Source organism: Grampus griseus, assembly GCF_964374135.1.
Source record: "Grampus griseus genome assembly, chromosome: 10".
In the NCBI taxonomy this organism is placed as follows: domain Eukaryota; kingdom Metazoa; phylum Chordata; class Mammalia; order Artiodactyla; family Delphinidae; genus Grampus; species Grampus griseus.
In genome coordinates, this window is record NC_139004.1 from 52,735,021 (window position 1) to 52,753,289 (window position 18,269).

At 46.8% G+C, this 18,269-nt stretch overlaps 1 protein-coding gene across 2 annotated transcripts in view; it reads right to left on the minus strand.

Moving 5' to 3' along the window:
- Nucleotides 1-18,269, minus strand: part of GLB1 (galactosidase beta 1) — a 90,021-nt gene that overhangs the window by 58,609 nt on the left and 13,143 nt on the right. Inside the window, exons 2-5 of one of the 2 annotated variants that reach the window (XM_082664718.1) lie at nucleotides 9,133-9,302; nucleotides 6,745-6,895; nucleotides 6,146-6,206; nucleotides 4,570-4,664 (exon numbers count right to left, since the gene is read on the minus strand). In XM_082664718.1, the coding sequence (XP_082520844.1) occupies nucleotides 4,570-4,664; nucleotides 6,146-6,206; nucleotides 6,745-6,895; nucleotides 9,133-9,302 (477 nt within the window). The remainder of the gene's footprint in view (nucleotides 1-4,569; nucleotides 4,665-6,145; nucleotides 6,207-6,744; nucleotides 6,896-9,132; nucleotides 9,303-18,269) is intronic. The other variant, XM_082664719.1, reaches the window with a different exon arrangement.

Here is an 18,269-nt window from a genome sequence, read left to right on the forward strand (position 1 = left end):
TACATAAATAATAATTTTCCATGGCAGAAATATTAAAAAATGAAGAAAAATCATCTGTTAATTCAGTGGGTAGAGGCCAAAGGATGTTGCTAGAGATCCTGCATTGTCAGCCTCCACAACAAAGAATTACTGGGTACAATGACAATAGTGCTGAAGTGTCCATTCTCAATGAGGTGGAGAGCATCCCCAAGGAGGTGGGAGCTGATTTTTATAGGATTTTAAAAAAAAAAACCTTATTTTTCATATAAAGTATAGATATATGTACAATTACACAGTATATCTCAGGTATTAAAATTTCATGGGGGGCAATTAGAAAAATATGTCTAGAGAGGATCTTTAATGGGCAACAATGAAAAAAAGGTTAAGCAACATTGCTCTAAAGCAATAAAATGAATGACCTTCATTTATTTCCAATACACCAGATACACCAGAAAATCCAATACACCGAAGAATCTTAGAGGTATAGAGATTGGTGAAAGAAGCATGACACTGAAAAATACACACGATACAATTTCCCGAATAGAAAATCGAAATCAGTCAAAACCAAACTATCAAGTCTTGGTGTGCACATAATCGGTAAAAGTGTAAAGAAAAGCAAGAAGCTGATGGCTACGAAAGTCAGAACAGTGAGAAGAAGTGGGGTGTGATGAAGAAGGACACCTGGGAAGCTTCCAGGGTCCTGGCCACGTACCATTTTCCATCTTGGGTGGTCATTCTGTAGCTGTTTTCATCATAATGCTTCATTATTGCACATTAATGTGTGTGTGGTATACGTCACAATTTTACAAAAATTTAAAAATTTCCCACACATAACAATTTCTACCTGCACACAACGCAAAACAAATTTTTGTGATCCTAGGGATACGTGGCCTTTGAACATGAGCATAAGAAACTGTGAGCCTCCAGAAAAGAGGTGCCCAGTCTGAGAGTGGTTGGAAGAGATGGTTAAGGAAGCTTCCCCACAGGGATTGCCCGAGGCAGCTCTAGAAAGAAAGGCACTCGCTGGTCAGGGAAGCGGGAGAGGTAGAGAGTATTCCTGCAAGGAGTATGCTGTTGGCAAAATTGCTAGTAGCTCCATGAAGCCTATGGACAGAGTCGGGGAGTGGGAAGGGAGTAGGGAGTGATGTAGAAGAACTAGACACCACCATCATCATCTGCAAAGCACCTCCTCCCAAATGGTTTAACGCACAATGGTTTTCTCAGCGAGAATCCCTCTGACTATACTTTCATGTTATGGGTTCAAGAAGCAAAACAGGGCTTCCCTGGTGGCGCGGTGGTTAAGAATCTGCCTGCCAGTGCAGGGGACACGGGTTCAAGCCCTGGTCCGGGAAGATCCCACATGTCGCGGAGCAACTAAGCCCATGTGCCACAACTACTGAGCCTGTGCTCTAGAACCCGCAAGCCACAACTACTGAAGCCTGTGCACCTAGAGCCTGTGCTCTGCAACGAAGGGTAGCCCCTGCTCGCCGCAACTAGACAAAGCCTATGTGCAGCAACAAAGACCCAATGCAGCCAAAAATAAATAAATAAATAAATAATTTTAAAAAGAAGCAAAACAAGGACTTCCCTGGAGGTGCAGGGATTAAGACTGCGCTTCCAGTGCAGGGGACGCGGGTTCCATCCCTGGTCGGGGAACTAGGATCCCATATGCCGCGAGGTGCAGCCAAAAAAATACTAATAATAAATTAAATTTTAAAAAAAAAGAAGCAGCAAAACAGGTAGTGGTAGGCCAGTATCAAGGGCTTCACAGGTCATGAAGCCATCCTGCAATAGAAGGTGTTTGCCACTCACACAGAGCAGGAAACTCCCCTTGGATGACTGATCCTGATACTCTGATTAGTGCCTCAGAAGTCCCTTTGGAAATAATTGAAATAAATCTTAAGAAAAGCTTTGCAAATACTGGCAAGGTACTGTCCCCCTCGTTTTCTTTTTTCTCCTCTTTAATTAAGAGCTACTTAAATGGCTGTGTCTTCCTTCATCATCTGGCTGCCAAGAAGTTCAGAGCTAAATTTAAGGGTCGGCTTTAGCAACTAAGAGGGCCCAGAGCCTCTGCACCTCTCGTTCTTTTCTGGCCACGCCCCAAGCCAATGTCATTGATTTTCACTTACTCTTTCAAATCTTATTTATCCATTATCATCATTGTATTAAGATAAAATACAGGACTGTAGTTTAAACAGGATTGTAATAAATGCATATACCTAATTTGGTTAGGTTTTTAGAGAAAGAGAAAAGCTCAACATTCGCAAGACAGCTTCGTGCTGCGGTCACAGGCATCAGAGGCCCAAGAGTCCCTGTGCAAACCTCAGCTCTGCCTCTTCTTATCCAGGTGGCTCCACCCGTCAAATGTCTCTTTGCCTGTAAGAGGTGAGTGTACCTACCTCACTGGGTTGTATGAGGATTCACTGAGCCAATACATGAATAGGGCTTTTGCACAATACCTGGCACCTGGTAAGTGCTCAGAAAGCTGGCAATAAAGCATACAGTCAAGTTCTCTATCATTGCCAATGAGAGGAAAGCAGAGGTGTGTGTGGAGGCGGGGGAGGTAAGAGGAGAAACACACAGAAAAGGGCTTGAGACTCATAGACGAAGTTGCAGTTAGCCTCAGAGGAAAGCTGATTTTTCTAGAGTAGGAGTTTGCCAACTTTTTCTATAAAGGGCCAGAGAGTAAATATTTGGGGCTTTTTGGCCATATGTCTCTGTCTCAACTACTGAACCATGCTATTGTGGTTCACAAGCAGCCCCAGACAATATATAAATGGTCGGGCATGGTCATGTGCCAGTGGCCTTTATGTACAAAAACAGGCAGAGGGCCAGGTTTGCAGGTTGCAGGTCTTTGTTCTAGAATAATTATCTCACCCTGTAAGCTCCTTGATAAAGCAACAAAACACTGCAGACGTTTTCACTGCAGACTGAAAACTGAAACCTCTTCCAAAACAGCAGGTATAAACAGGGCTAATCCCTCATGATGAGTACCTCACAAATTGGATGAAGCAAATTTGTGGGTGGAAGGCCCCCACTCCTAATTATCAAGGGGCAAAAGGATTAGGTGGGATTTTAGCGGGTGGAGATGTGACGGGGGGAAGGGAGAGGAAGGAAGCTGAGTCCTCCGGCAGGATCCACGGTCAAGTTCAAGTCATCTGAGGTTGCCAGGGATGGACACGGGAGGAAATTCCCCCCAAGACAGCCAACTTTGCTCTCCCTTGCACAGTTCATATTTGTTGACATTGTGGTGCATTTCAATAACCAAAAGGTACAGAAAAGCCCTCAGCAAAAATTGAAAGTGATTTCGGCAGAAGCAGAGACTAAAAAGCAAGGGAAATTGAGGAAAACCTGAGATCAAGAGAAAGGAAGAAGACCCAGCTATGCAGATACACCCAGTTTCAGCCTTGAAATCTTCATACAGGAAAATGGGCTCCTGTAAGCTTAACTGGTACAGACTCAGGACAGGTAAGGGGCAGTGAGTGCTATCAGTACACCCCTCTGGGAGTAGCAGCCTGGCCTCTCTCCACCACGCAGGGCACCCTGGCCAGCCCAGCCCTCTCATATCTGAAGGGCATGGAAATAGCCAGGCTCCCTCCCCACAATGACCGTCCCTGCAAACACTCCACGGTGCTGTTCACAAGAAGGAAATCTGGCCCACGCTCCCCTAGGGAGCACCGCACGCACCCCCTTGCTGGTCCGGGATGCAGCCAGTTTTACATAACGTATTCTTTGCAATCAGAGCATCCTTGGTAAATGACCAACAGACATGGTTTTGTTTTACCTAAGTATTTTTACAAACATCAAAAATCATCGCAGGTCAAGTGTACCTATTTTTCACTTGAAAAGTTCTTGCCACGTGATATACCTCACAATCTACCAGTCACTGCAAAGTGAAAAACACATGGAAGAAGGAAAGTGAGGGCAGGAAGTGGGAGAGAAAACACAGTGGCCCCAATTCACTGCATCCTCTTTCCACACCCATGGAAACTGACGGCCTAGGCGGTGCAGACGCCAAAGTGGGTCAGTCCATGCTGCATCCCTGTGGCCAGAAGGCAACGTGGCACCGGAGAGGAGCCAGGCTGCAACACCTGCCAGCTGCGTGACCTTGGCCAAGTCACTTAACCTCTTTGAAGATGGTGGTTGGAATAACTGAATAGCATTTGTAGGGTATCCAGCAGAGAGTCTCACACAGCAAGCATTCAAAAATGGTAATACCTCCCCAGAATGCAATTTAAATCAAAGCACCATCTGTGGCATTGCCTCTTAAAGAAACAGACATATGAAGATAAACAGCAAGGACCTACTGTATAGCACAGGGAACTATATTCAATATCTTGTAATAACTTAGAGTGGAAAAGAATCTGGAAGAGAATATATATACGTATATATGTATATGACTGAATCACTTTGCTGTACACCTGAAACTAACACAACATAGCAAATCAACTATACTTCAATTTTAAAAATTAAAAAGAAAAACAAAAAGAAAGAAATAGACATATGAGGTTCATGTCTGCTTCGTTCCCATATATAATGTGGATGGATGGAAACCTCCCCTGACCCGGCCAGGCTCCTCCCTGCAGTTACCTGCATTGTTATAATCGGCCCTCCATTCTGATAGAGGAGGGGCCTCATCTTGGGCAGAAGGATTCCCAACCACTTGTCCACAGCTGCAAGGTAATCTGGAAGACAACCAGGTTTAACACCATCACACGCCTTTTTCTACAAAGAGACACAACACAGCCTATTACCCTGGGGCTGGCAGCAGAGATTGAACAGACTGGATTCAACAACCACTTTCTGAAATGGGTGGCGCTACATGCACTAAAAGTCTGCTAAAAGTTGTCCTGCTGGGCTTCCCTGGTGGCGCAGTGGTTGAGAGTCCGCCTGCCGATGCAGGGGACACGGGTTCGTGCCCCGGTCCGGGAAGATCCCGCATGCCGCAGAGCGGCTGGGCCTGTGAGCCATGGCCGCTGAGCCTGCGCGTCTGCAACGGGAGAGGCCACAACAGTGAGAGGCCCGCATACCGCAAAAAAAAAAAAAAAAAAAAAAAAGTTGTCCTGCCGAGAGTTGTCTCCTCAGTGGAGCTCTGAGAGGACAAGGACCAGTATGCCTGGTATCTGCCCCTGCCATTAGGACAAAAAGCCTGCAGCACAGGAGGCATCCACCAATGTTTGTTGAATGACTGAGTGATGTGTCCTCTCTGTCACAGTTGAGTTTTTTTAAAATTAAGTTCTAATCAATTATACATTTACATTGTCAAATGGGGATAACAGAGTACATAGGTCATAAAGTTGTTGTAAGGATTAACTGAGATAAAATGTGGAAAAACACTAATATACTAAGAGCGTAAAATGTGAGGGTAGTACACTAAGAAGGAAATGCATATAGAACATAATATACTAGCCTTTTACACAGCAAATTTAATCAGTGTTAGCTGCTCTTATGACCAGCTTCATCACCAAGAGAAACTGAAGCCTTCAGAAGACAGAAATGCAGCTAAGAACTCTACTCAATTCTCTGTAATGACCTAATGGGAAATGAATCTAAAAAAGAGTTGAGATATGTATATGTATAGCTGATTCACTTTGCTGTACAGCAGAAAGTAACACAACATTGTAAATCAACTATACTCCAATAAAAATTAAAAAAAAAAAAAAGAACAGCAGCTAAATGGGACCTGCAGATCGATCAGGGTTTACAGCTAGACAAGAAAAAAACCTATCATTTTATCTATCATTTAGTTATCTAACTCTGTAAAAGTAGACAAAGGAACTGAAGACACCGCAGCTACTGAGAAATCCAGTGACACCACCGCAGAAACTACATCTGCCATTCTGATTAGCTGGGAGTCGGCACCAGCCATGTCGTATTCTAAGAACAGAGGCAGAGAAAGCATTAAACTCAGCCAGTGAACCGCAAACAGGGCCCAGTGCCAACTCAAAGAGTTCCCAGGGTATCAGCGAGATCTGGTCAAGTTGTTCGAATAATCCTTCTTTCCTAAAACATTCAGTACCTGGAGGAGCATGATGAACGCTCACACTTTTGCTAAACTTTCAGAAGCATTCGCCCAGGAGTACCCCAGCCTTCGAAATACCTGACTCTTTTGATATAAATTATCTAAGCTTTCTTAAATTCTCTTACGACATCTGTAACAACTTACCTGGATCACTAGAACGGAGAACAATAGATTCGTTCTCTAGTAGCCAAGCAGGTAATCCTCCCTAGGAGAGGGGAAAAAAAAAAAAAAAAAGGATGAAGAGGCCATGATAAGGTCTTAGGGGAGACAGAAATTACTATTAGCAGTGAGGGGAAAGAAGAAAAATGTCATGGAGAAGGGGTATTTGAGCTGGGCTTTCTGGGTTGTAACTTTCAGGGCAATTAGAAATTGTAAACATAATAAAAATAAGATCACTGGGCATGAATGCAATGTTTTGAGAATCAAAGCCTTTTCTACAGATTCCTCCACTTAACCTCACAACTACCCTGTGAGGCAGACAGAGGCCACACCATGAACTTGTTTTTACAGATGAGGAAACTGACTTCTGTACGTGACCACCAAGAGGAGGACCCATGCCTTGTGACCCCTCCCTGCTCCTCTCTGCCTGGGCACTGCTCAAGGTAAAAGACAACTGGGTTTGCTCAGTCACAGGCCCGTGTTACCTGGAATTAGAGACTTACCAACGCTGCTTTAGTTCACTTGCCTCCAGATCCCTGCCTGACCGCACACCAGGCAGGCAGGGCAGGCCCAGCCGCACTCACCATGTCCCACTCTGCACAGATGTAAGGTCCAGGCCTCAGGATGACCAGCAGTCCCAGCTCATGTGCCAGCTGAATAAAATGCTCCACGTCGTGGTCCCCAGTGAACTCGTACTGTCCTGGCTGGGGCTCGTGGAAGTTCCAGGCCACGTACCTGCCAAGACACACACAGCCCCTTCCTGGAAATAGCTCAAAAATCCAGGTGTCCTACATGAATTTCTGAACAGTCTGCAGAACTATAAACCCGCAGGACACACAGACATCTTCCTAAGGCAGACGCGCAGAAAAGAAGCCTTCTTTTGAGCTTTCACAGCAGCTACCAAGAGAATCAAACTTGTGGGGAACACTTTTAAGTGTATGACCCTCAAAGAACGCCCATTCCTATTTAATGCTTGACTTAAAAAAAAAGACAGAGTTCATGGACACAAATTACTGCTATGGAAAAATTACTTATGCCTATGTAAGGGCTTAGGAAAAATGAAAATATCTGTGCTAAAGTAATAAGAGGCATACTTATTATTATTTTTTTTTTTGCGGTACGCGGGCCTCTCACTGCCGTGGCCTCTCCCATCGCGGAGCACAGGCTCCGGACGCACAGGCTCAGCGGCCACGGACCATGGGCCCAGCCACCCCGCGGCACGCGGGATCCTCCCAGACCGGGGCACGAACCTGCGTCCCCCGCATCGGCAGGCGGACTCCCAACCACTGCGCCACCAGGGAAGCCCCATACTTATTTTTTGAAAAATATTTTTCAATAAAAATGGGAAAACCTCCAAGCCCTGCGTCCTCCTAACAAAAGATTTTGTCAGGAATAGTCCGAAGGAGGTAAAATAACAAAAATTCTGGGACTTCCCTGGTGGCGCCACAACTACTGAGCCTGCGCTCTAGAGCTTGCGTTCCACAATTACTGAGCCCGCATGCCACAACTACTGAAGCCCGCGTGCCTAAAGCCCATGCTCCACAACAAGAGAAGCCACCGCAATGAGAAGGAGCCTGCACATCACAATGAAGAGTAGCCCCCGCTCGCCACAACTAGAGAAAGCCTGTGTGCACCAATGAAGACCCAATGCAGCCAAAAATGAATAAATAAATTTATAAAAAATAAAATTCCGACCAGCTCCTTGGGCTGCCTGCAGCATGGGACACAAACTTATTTATTTATTTATTTTTAACAGTTTATTTTTTTGAATTAAATTTTTGGCTGCGTTGGGTCTTCATTGCTGCGTGCGGGCTTTCTCTAGTTGCAGCGAGTGGGGCCTACTCTTCGTTGTGGTGCACGGGCTTCTGCTTGCGGCGGCTTCTCTTGTTGCGGAGCACGGGCTCTAGGCGCGCAGGCTTCACTAGTTGTGGTTCGTGGGCTCTGGAGCGCAGGCTCAGTAGTTGTGGCACATGGGCTTAGTTGCTCCGCGGCATGTGGGATCTTCCCGGACCAGGGCTCGAACCTATATCCCCTGCATTGGCAGGTGGATTCTTAACCACTGTGCCACCAGGGAAGCCCTGGGACACAACTTTAAATATGAAGCCACCCACTGCCATCACAAAGGTGTCTTTGATGACCCCTGGCTTGTGTTTTTTTCCCACAATCCCATGGTTTCAGGGTTCCCTGGAACAGTCTTGGTCCCCCAGAACTTAGTGTTGAAACTACAGACATGTCCCAGTGGCCCTAGAACCAGAATAACAAGTGGGATTCTTCCTAACTATCTGTCCCAGGAATCTGCCGCTGGGTTTTCTCACCCTTTATCTTTGAAGAGTTATCAGCAATCCACATCACCAGTGCAGAAACCAAAGTGGCCAGCCACCCCAACTTCCTTCTCAATTAGTCACTTTACAACAGCAGAAGAGATAAGGAGAGATAGTTTTGGGGTAAAATTCTGTAACCTTGGGCCATGGAATCACCCCAGCAGAACCACAAAGACAAACTAGGTTTCAGGAATCTACCCAACAAGGCATATCCCTCTAGGAGCTGAGAGGAGCTATGGTTGCCTACCAACACCCTTATCTTCAAATCTCAGCGGAACCTCTGTCCAAACACATGTGCCTGGGCAAATTTCAGTTTCGCCAGCTGCAAACAAGAAGGGTGACCTTGGAGAAATGGCATCATCCATGTAACGTGCCCTGCACACAGTAAACACTCAACCATTGTTACTTCCCTTTGCCCTTTCAAGATGATATCCATTGTATGATTTCTGGTGACAAAGTTCAAGGTTGGAAGAAGTAGTTAATTGTCTAAAGAAGGGACACTCAAGCCCATGACTAGCCTCTCCCGGGACCCCAGACCAGGCTATTCCCCGTTCTGAGCAATGAAACAGCTGCACCGAGAGATGCAGCTGGACCCTCCCTCCAGGGGTGGGTGTCCAGGCCCAGGTGAGAGCCCAGTGCCCTCCTACTTACGTCTGGATGGCATTCAGTCCAGCCATCTTCATCTTCAGCAGCCGATCCTTCCAGTAGAAACGGGGCACGCGGAAATAGTGAATGCTTCCCGAGATGTAGCGGAAGGGCTGGCCATCCTTGAGGAAGCAGTTGTGGCCGTAATCGATCTCGAAAGTCCTCTGGGAGGCGTTCTACAGAGCAAGGACGGAACCACATGAGAACTTCCACCCTCCGCATCTCAGAAGCAGACGCTTCAACAGTGGCAACTGACTCCCTACCCTCTTAGTTTGTGTACGTTCTTGATTCTGGGCTATAAAGCAACCCACTGCTAAGTCAGGGCATGGAGGAGCCACGTGCAGGATTCCAGAGGCCGGCACCAATGTGACAATCAGTGGGTGAGCTGCAGAATTTACATGCCCAAAGAGAAAACCCTGCTGCAGGGGACTCTTCGCAAGGTGTGGCGAAGCTCAGTGTGCTGGGGCTGGAACACACACACACATATCCTGGACTCCATGGCTGTGACCTGCCAGAGCTCTGGGTGTCCCTCAACAGGAATGTCGTTGTGCTGAAAGCAACAGATCAGAAGTCCGAAGCCCTGAAGCCTTATCCTAGGTGCTGCGCTGAGTCCCACAATGACTGAGCATCCCTCTCTAACCCTGCATCTCTTCATCCATAAGTATGCAGGATGCCAGACTAAATGAACTCTAAGGCAATATGTGCGACCCAATTTGTAGGTTGTGAACTCAATTTGGTGATGATTGGCACTTTTTTTAATGGAAGAGAATAGAAATATCAGTGTATTGCACATAGTAAAGACAAGTGTTTTTTTAAAAATTTATTTTATTGAAGTACAGTCGATTTACAATGTTGTCTTAATTTCTGCTGTACAGAAAAGTGATTGTTATACACATATATACATTCTTTTTCATATTCTTTTCCATTATGGTTTACACAGGATATTGAATATAGTTCCCTGTGTTACACAGTAGGACCTTGTTGTTTACCCATTCTATATATAATAGTTTGCATCTGCTAATCCCAAACTCCCACTCCATCCCTCTCCCAACCCCCTCCCCCTTGGCAACCACAGGTCTGTTCTCTATGAAAACAAGTGTCATTTTATGAAATTTTGTTATATATACATATATAGAGTTGCATATGGTTGTACGTCTCTGTGGGGTTGAGATGTAAGATGTATTTCTATTAGCAACTAATCAAGATGCTTTTTTTTTTTTTTTTTTTTTTTTTTTTTTGCGGTACGCGGGCCTCTCACTGTTGTGGCCTCTCCCGTTGCGGAGCACAGGCTCCGGACGCGCAGGCTCAGCGGCCATGGCTCACGGGCCCAGCCGCTCTGCGGCATGTGGGATCTTCCCGGACCGCGGCATGAACCCGTGTCCCCTGCATCGGCAGGTGGACTCTCAACCACTGCGCCACCAGGGACGCCCAAGATGTATTTCTAGAAGTCAAATCAAAGTTTGAGAAACACAGTTTGGGGATCACTTCAGGAGCTGAAATGCTAGGATTTGAAAGGGAAGATCTCTGGGACTTCCCTGGCGGTCCAGTGGTTAAGACTCTGTACTTCCAGTGCAGGGGCTTGGGTTGGATCCCTGGTCAGGGAACTAAAATCCCACATGCCATGCAGCGTGGCCAAAAAAAATTTTTTAATTGAAAAAAAAAAGAAAAAGAAAAGAAAGGGGAGACCTCAAAGGGGAGGCGGACTGTGAGGTAGAATAGAACACTGCCCTCTGGTGGATATAAAAAGGCAGCAATAGACCTCAGGTTCCAACAGGACAAGGACTAGAAGAGACCATTTAATTAGTGTCCTCCATTGTTGGTAAGATTCCTTGTGCATCTTTAGGCTTTTTTTTTTTAAATCTCTTTTTCATAGCAGCATCACAGTCCATGAGAGCTTTGGGGGTTGCCCTTGAAGCCATACCTGGAAACATCAATGAGAGCAAGGGTCCTAGATCACACTTGGCCTGAAATCCAAATATAAAGTATTGTGACTGTGGGAATTCCCTGGCGGTCCAGTGGTTAGGACTCCAAGCTTCCACTGCAGGCGGCCCGGGTTCAGTCCCTGGTCGGGGAACTAAAGATCTTGCATGCCGCCAGGAGACTGCTTAGGGGCAACTGGAAAGCTTTACTGTATGTGAGTTACTAAAGCTAACCAAAAATAAACAAATAATTTAAGAATCATTTTTTAGAAGGTCAGAGTGTCAATTTAGTATCTCCAAACAACGCTTTAATTGCTACTCAAAAGCAAGAAACTCACATGATTTCTTATACTAGGTGCCCCAATGGATGACTTTGAAAACATCTCACAGCATGTATATGATTAAATGTCAAATAAGGGTTTCCCACAAGTTCTTTGAGTTCAAAGGTGGCCCATATGTTGGGGAAATTGTTTGTACAGGTAGAAAGGGAGTGAGCAACTTCGGGCAGAACTGGGAAAAGGAAAGGGCTGTTTGGAGTTCGCTTGTCTAAGGGAAGGGATTTGGAGAAGCAGATGAGGTTGGAGAGAAACGATCTGGGCAGATGGTGGAATATGGCCTTTGTCCCACAGAGCAGAGCACCCCTGCATTCAAACAACCTCAAAATCCAGCCCAAACATCAACCTAACAAGCACTTGCAAATATTACAAACACCTACTATGTGCTGGGTAATAACAGAGGGGAACCAATAGATGCAGCCACAGACCACATGAAGCTTCTGTCTAGCAAGGAAGAAACCCAAGATTCGACATAGTGAGGCCTACAGAGTAAAATGAGGATAAAACCACCAGGTTGGGGCTTCCCTGGTGGCGCAGTGGTTGGGAGTCCGCCTACAGATGCAGGGGACACGGGTTCGTGCCCCGATCCGGGAAGATTTCACATGCCGCGGAGCAGCTGGGCCCATGAGCCATGGCTGCTAAGCCTGTGCGTCCGGAGCCTGTGCTCCGCAACAAGAGAGGCCGCGATAGTGAGAGGCCCGCGCACCGCGATGAAGAGTGGCCCCCGCTTGCCACAACTAGAGAAAGCCCTCGCACAGAAACGAAGACCCAACACAGCAAAAATAAATAAATTAATTAAAAACTCCTACCCCCGACATCTAAAAAAAAAAAAAAAGAAGAAGAATGGGTCTAAGCTGAGCCCCAGGATGAGGAAGAGTTAGCCAAGGGGATGGGCGACACAGGCAGAGGAAACTGTAAGCCCTGGTGGAGGGGGCTCCACCCTCCTGAATTTTTTCCTAGTAAAATGTTGACACAAATTAAAAAGTCAGGGGCAGGGAGAATTGGAGAAAGGTGGTCAAAAGGCACAAACTTCCAGGGACTTCCCTGACAGTCTAGTGGTTAAGACTCTGCGCTCCCACTGCAGGGGGTGCAGGTTCAATCCCTGGTGGGGGCACTATGATCCCACATGCTGCGTGGCACAGCCAAAAAAATAAAGAGGTACAAACTTCCGGTTATCATAAATAAATACCAGGGATGTAAGGTACAACATGATGACTATAGCTAACACTGCTGTAGGATATACAGGAAAGCTGTTAAGAGAGTAGATCCTAAGAGTTCTCATCATAAGGAGAAGAAAATTTTTTCCTTTCTTCTTTCTTTCTTTCCTTTTTATTTTATCTGTATGAGAAGATGGGTGTTAGCTGAACCTATTGTGGTAATCATTTCACAACATGTAAATAAATCACGCTGTTCGCCTTAAACTTATCCAGTGATGTATGCCAATTATTTCTCAATAAAACTGGAAAAAGGTTAAACTTAAAAAGTGGATGGAGGGCTTCCCTGGTGGCGCTGTGGTTGAGAGTCCGCCTGCCGATGCAGGGGACGCTGGTTCGTGCCCCGGTCCGGGAAGATCCCACATGCCGCGGAGCGGCTGGGCCCGTGAGCCATGGCCGCTGAGGCTGCGCGTCCGGAGCCTGTGCTCCGCGACGGGAGAGGTCACAACAGTGAGAGGCCCGCGTACCGAAAAAAAAAAAAAAAAAAAAACTGGATGGAATAAATTACGGTTTCTATGGTACGTGTATTGCATATGAATGTACATACACACACATGATGAAATATTATATACATTCTGAGAGTACTGACTTATTCTTGCCACTGTGGTAAGATCTCTGAGACAGAATAAAGAGAAGGTCAAGAGGTGTTTTTTAAAACACACCTGGGGACTTCCTGGCGGTCCAATGGTTAAGACTCCGCACTTCCACTGCAGTGGGGGCGGGTTCCATCCCTGGTCGGGGAACTAAGATCCCGCATGCCCCAAGGTGCGGCCAAAAAATTAAAAAAACAAAAAAACGAAACTTCAAAAAAACACACCTATGTCAGGGCTGTGGATAGTCCCGCGCGAGTTCAGTGTACAGTGTGCTGACAGTGTCTCATCTCAAGCTCACCAGTCAAGTCTTTGTGTCTTCCCACCCACACGCCACGGGCACCTGCTCACCCAGAAGCCCAGGTGTCGGGGGGAGTCCACGCACCTCGGAGCAGCCCTCAACCACTGGGAGTGGATAACTGCACCCTCCTCTTTTTTTTTTTTTTTTTTTGCGGTACGCGGTCCTCTCACTGTTATGGCCTCTCCCGTTGCGGAGCACAGGCTCCGGACGCGCAGGCTCAGCGGCCATGGCTCACGGATCCAGCCGCTCCGCGGCATGTGGGATCTTCCCGGACCGGGGCACGAACCCGTGTCCCCTGCATCGGCAGGCGGACTCTCAACCACTGCGCCACCAGGGAAGCCCCACCCTCCTCTTTTAGGCAGGCAATTCGGGAGACGTTCCGTCTGCTCTCCAGGAGGCCTTGGCAGAATCACGGTCCTGTTGCCCAGAGTGAGAATCTGTCCCTCTTGGGCCGCTTCCCAGATCACCTGCACTCCAGCCCTGGTTTCATGTTTTACTTCTAGAGGAACCCAAATTAAGACACTTGGTACCAGAACTGTCCTAAACAGCAGATCCTCAGGATGTGAGTCAATACCTGGATTTCTCATTTCCTGTGCGTCAAACAGCAGGAAGAACCCTACAGCTGGTGCTAAGTGGGTGGCGACGGCCCATGGTATGCAAACACACACGATAAGGCCCTCACCTGTGCAGGACTGGGAGGGGGCACGGGCAGAGGGGGGGAGTGGGCATCTGCATTAGCTCTACCCGTGGAATGGGGCTGAGGGGTGGGTGCTGGTAATTATAAGGATTGTGAGGTTGGCTGGTTTTTACTAACAGATTGGAAGCTTTGAAGAAAGAGACCGGTTGACAGGCTCAAATCAGCCATCCACTCAGGGCATTCTGTGAATGCCAGAGGCTTCCATGGCAATGTTTAAAGAGACCTACATCTCCTGCCAGAAAGATAAGGCCAGGACTTAATTGCGGAGGGGGAGGGGGGACACTGGGAGGGGATCTTGAGGGGGCAGAACACAAGGCAGATAGAGGGGAGTGTATGGACATGGTGCGTTCTCCCATGTGTGAGCTGTCATCTTGGTAAAGGTGCCCAACCCAGTCCCTGTGCTGTTGGAACCCAGTTCCTTGGAACTTGGACATGATATTGACTCACAGGAAATGAGGTGGAGGTGCCTGGACTGCCATGGAATCCTGAGGAAGGTATGAGATGGTTCCAAGAAGTGAGAAAGTAAAAACGGTGACCAGACACCCCAACATCTGACTATACTCCCCAGAACTGGCCAGAGAACACACCCTTCAGTAAGGAACACAGCAGTGAGGAGGGTCCTGGTGTCCTCCGGAAGTTCCCTGAGGGCTGTGCTCTGTGAGCAGGGGGTGACAGAAGATGCTCCCTCGTGTCTTCGAGGGTGATGAGATCCTGGCATAACCAAAGAGGTACCCCTTAACCGCCAGATGCAGATGGACATAATCACCACCACAAACAGCTAGGCCAGAGTGGCAGCTGGGGCGTGTTGACAGAGGTGACTTCAGGCAAGAGGGCGAGATGGTTGGCCAACCAGTGAGGGCGCTGCTTGATGTATCTCGCAAGAAAAAAATCAATCACTTGTGAGCAAAAGGCTGAGGTCAGCCCCTGCAGTGGAAAATCATGACTCCTTCATCTGGTTCCCAGCTCTGAGGTGGTTCTACAACAAACAGCTGATGGAAGGAAGGATTGGATGGATCCCCTTGAGGAAGGGCCCTGTGATGCCACCCTAAGTACACACAATAAATATTCCTTCCCCAGCGGGACTTAGGACACCTGTGTCCTAAGGAAAGTGCACCCCCAGACCTCATGAGGACTGTTGGATGCAGTCTGGGCTGGTATGTATATACCAGGGCTCCTGAATGCCACCACCCCCACCTTGTTGCCACGGGAAAGGGCCCACGTCCTTCTCACTAGTCAGAGGACCTACCCTATGGCGATGTCCCTGGTTCTGAGTGCAAACTGGGATGGTTCTACTTAACAGCCCCCAGAAGCCTCCCCATGAGTAACAGCCGCTGTGGAGGGAAGGGCCAAACAGATGTCCTGGAACTGCCCACTGCCCACCTCCACCCAAGGTAATTCTGAACAAGCCCACAGTTCTCCTGGAATTGCAGACACTGATGCCTCTACCACAAAGACTCAGTGGACATCCTCATCACATCCCCATTCAGATCACCGGGGAGCCCCTGCCAAAAACAGATCGTGCTGGATGGTGGTGGACCACTTGTTTAACCAAGTGGTAGCCCCAGTGGCAGCTGTGGGACAGTCAACACAGCCTCTGGCATTTGGTCTGTGGCTAATCTTTTCAAAACTATCAATAAAAAGGGTCAAAAGCGGTTGGTTTTTAAGTGGGCAGGACAGCAGGACACATTCTTTGTCTTGCTCCAGGGACCTGGTAACTGCCCCGCTCTCTCCCATGAGACACCTCGACTGTCAGGACACTCCCTGAGCTGTCACACTGGTCTGATATACAAACAACAGCATGTTATTTGGACCTGGGGAGCAGTGACAAGTCTCTGAAACGGAAGCTTAGAAAAGCAGCAGAGGGGATGATACAGACAGATGCAGAAGCAGCTCACCTAAGAGACAGCCTCTAACTGGTGACTGTCAGGGCCAAGGTAAACAGGGAAAATCCACTTCATGGCTCCAAAGTGACCCCTTTCAATGTTGAAGGACCTGAGAGGACCCAGCCTAAAAGAGCCAGCTTCCTTAATCTCTGAGCTGTGGCACCACTGATGGAAGTAGGGCCATCGAGAAATGTGGGGGGAGGAGAAAAGAGGGAAAGCTGCCTTCAGAGTTTATTCCCCCCAAATACATATAATGGAAAATATTCCCTGTGTGCAAATTCCACCCCCTTTTTTTTTGGCTGCGCTGGGTCTTCGCTGCTGCACGCGGGCTTTCTCCAGTTGCGGCGAGTGGGGGCTACTCTCCATTGCAGTGTGCGGGCTTCTCATTGAGGTGGCTTCTCTTGTTGCGCAGTGTAGGCTCTAGGCACACGGGTTTCAGTATTTGTGGCACACGGGCTCAGTAACTGTGGCTCGCAGGCTCAGTAGTTGTGGCTCGCGGGCTCTAGGGCACAGTCTCAGTAATTGTGGTGCACAGGCTTAGTTGCTCCATGGCATGTGGGATCTTCCCCAACCAGGGATGGAACCCGTGTCCTCTGCATTGGCAGGCGGATTCTTAACTACTGGACACCTACTTCCCCAACCCCTTTTTAATTAATTCGCATTGGAACCAAATACTGAAGAGCCACAGTTTTATTTCACATGTGCTCGGGTGTGGTAGCATCAATATTTACAGTGCATGAGGTCACAGAACTTACAGAATAAAAAGCAATTCCAAGCAAGTCAAAGCCCACACCTTTCCAAGCCGTGCCCCCACCCCCAACCAATGTATTATACATAATGCATATAACACTGGAGAAAAAAGACCGCAGTACAAATGAAATAACCCCAGACCAAATACATATCAGGTAACTAATACTGTCCGATACAACATGTTTAAAGTTAATGATGCTGTTGAGATTATTTCAGTGGTGAATAAGCCTTTCTTTAAAAAAAATTCAATGTAACATTGGTATTTACATCACCAGGTAATGTGAACATGCCTCAAGTTGCCTAATCCTCAGACTTAAAATTAATTATATTCGCATTATTTGTGCACATTCCTCAACCTGAATAAAGAAATAAAAGGAGCTCAGTGCTATCACAGGTTATGTGTCATGCCGATTACGTGAAGATGCTAATGTCTTCAAGTCTCTCATAATAACTCAGGTAAGCACCTAGTCCATGGATCTCCATCCCCAGCACCCTACATACCTTCTCAACTCACCCCAGAGGCCCAAGAGCCTGGAGAATTCCTGACATGAGCTGCTCAGCTCCAGGGTGACAGAGGCCCAACCATCCCAGGCTGCTAGCACCCTAGTGTTAAGGGAAAAGGGATTAAGAGAAGGGGAGAAGACAGGGGTGGAGGGGTGTTTACACACATGGGCTTCCCAGATCCCTCAGTTCACAGAGCAAAGAGAAAGAGAAGGAATATTGCAGACGACTATAAAACACACATTGATAATGCCAGAGCTAGAGCCTTTCAAACATCAAATGTCATGGAAGCACCATTACATCAGACAGGCTGTAGAAGAAAAACCACCCCACGGAATGAATGGTGATAATCAATATGGATCTGGAGGAATTTGTGATTGATCTGCCATGGCTTATAGATTTATTAATTTTATTTACTTATTCCTGTCTTGTTCCAAGAAGATTTTTGTTCAGCATTCCAAAAGACTGTGGATAAAGAGTGCAAATTTCAATGGAAGAGGAAGGGGAAATGGCAGAATGGAGGAGAAATGAGCACAGTTGAGGATCAGTTCCCTATCCTCCAGGACTCACAGACATTTACAGATTTAATTCTGCTCCATCATCTCAGAGAAAAGGTAAGTACACAGTTTTAAAAAAATAAATTTAAAAATATAAAATAATTCTTAAAAGTGAAAAACAGACTTAACTGTCCACAGAGAAAGGAATCATTTCAAGTGAATTTGAAATAGTATTTTGACTCTATTTAGACTAAGGATAAAAATACATCTTGAACTGCATTAAAACAAATAAACCTGCATCCAGTAGATTTCATCCTATTAATAATATTTCATTACTATTCTGAATCTATAAAATACATAATAGGATAAATAAGCAATTACATCGGGTTGTCAGGAACCAAACATTTCAGTATAAAATAGAAACAAACATAAAATCAAAGAAAGTTAAGTAAAAGT